This window comes from Perkinsus marinus (genome assembly GCF_000006405.1).
Source record: "Perkinsus marinus ATCC 50983 genomic scaffold scf_1104296927614, whole genome shotgun sequence".
Lineage (NCBI taxonomy): Eukaryota > Perkinsozoa > Perkinsida > Perkinsidae > Perkinsus > Perkinsus marinus.
In genome coordinates this window covers 235-1,378 of record NW_003217100.1, presented here as the reverse complement: position 1 = coordinate 1,378, position 1,144 = coordinate 235, and the positions used below count along the sequence as shown (strand labels likewise).

Below are 1,144 nucleotides of genomic sequence, written 5' to 3'. Positions count from 1 at the left end.
TCGAAGCCAGCTCTCTGAAGGGAGTAGTGAGCTGTGATGAGCAGCCGGATCTACAATCAAAACCTGAATGGCAACGATCAAAGCTAATGTGTTGTTAGAGATGAGCGGACCGCCCGACGGAGCCTTTCGGAGATGCATCAGTAGCAAAGATTCGACTGCGGCACATGATTCCAATGAACCTGTCGATAGCTGCCGTAGCTCCAGCACCACAGAAGATGACTGAATGATCAAACATGTGACCTGGCGCCTGCGACCGATGCACTTACCGGAGTCTTCGGCAGTACAATTGAAATATTTACGAATCTCCTCCCTTGCGTCTTCGCGGTAACGCATCGTTTGACGAGCAGTTGCCGAAGCCATGGAGTGAGTGTTCGCGTATCTGCATGACTTGACGACGGCGGATTCAGCCGAGATGACTTCCACGTACGTAGGACAGACGGTGGAGGATATGAATTCCTCAACGCTAGTCAGACTTCTGCCTGAAGCAGTATAATCGCAGTATCTGGACTGAGGTTCTCGATTGCTCGAGTGACGGTTTCGTCACATCATCCTTCGCGTGGAGTCGTCGAAGGGTACGGGAATTCTCTCGTGCTCCCCGATACATTGCTCTCTGAGAGAGTTCACAATAGCTTCATACTCAGGCATGGCCGAGGAGCCGGAGTAGACTCTGAAGTTCTTAGGAGAACGCAGTTCACCGAGGTTCATAGCAAAAGTTGCCTGAATGAGAGTAAACATGAGCCGAAGGAGCTATGCCTATACGTGAACTCTGGCATGGGCCGAGACTATATCTTTGGAGGAGAGGCGACGAGACTCGTCGGATGGCGAAACCCATTCCCCCCGGCATCGATGAGCCATCGATGCCAGGGGAGACATATGAGAGAAGGCTGCGTCCCTGATGACTACGTCGTGATTGTTGTGTGCTCGATCAGTTGGTTCTTCACACTCCGACATCCACCTCACTTCGCGATCCATCAATCAGAATCGTTTTCATGATCTCGAGTCGAGATTCTCGACCGATCGCGTCGATGATTAGTTCATCTTCCAACATGATTAGTTCTAGAGCGTCACGCCCTGGGCGAGTCACGAGTACGAGCGAATGGAGCTGAGGGTGGCGTGATGGTCAAGCCTACGAATTGGGCAACAC

General features: G+C 51.8%; 1 protein-coding gene across 1 annotated transcript; it reads right to left on the bottom strand.

Moving 5' to 3' along the window:
- Positions 1 to 94: 94 nt before the first annotated feature.
- Pmar_PMAR015788 (hypothetical protein) lies at positions 95 to 717 on the bottom strand (the record flags this gene model as incomplete). The annotated part of the gene is made up of 3 exons (XM_002788831.1): positions 95 to 219; positions 267 to 379; positions 545 to 717. Coding segments are annotated over 3 exons (411 nt in total), but the record flags the coding sequence as incomplete, so codon positions are not given.
- Between the last annotated feature and the right edge of the window lie 427 nt (positions 718 to 1,144).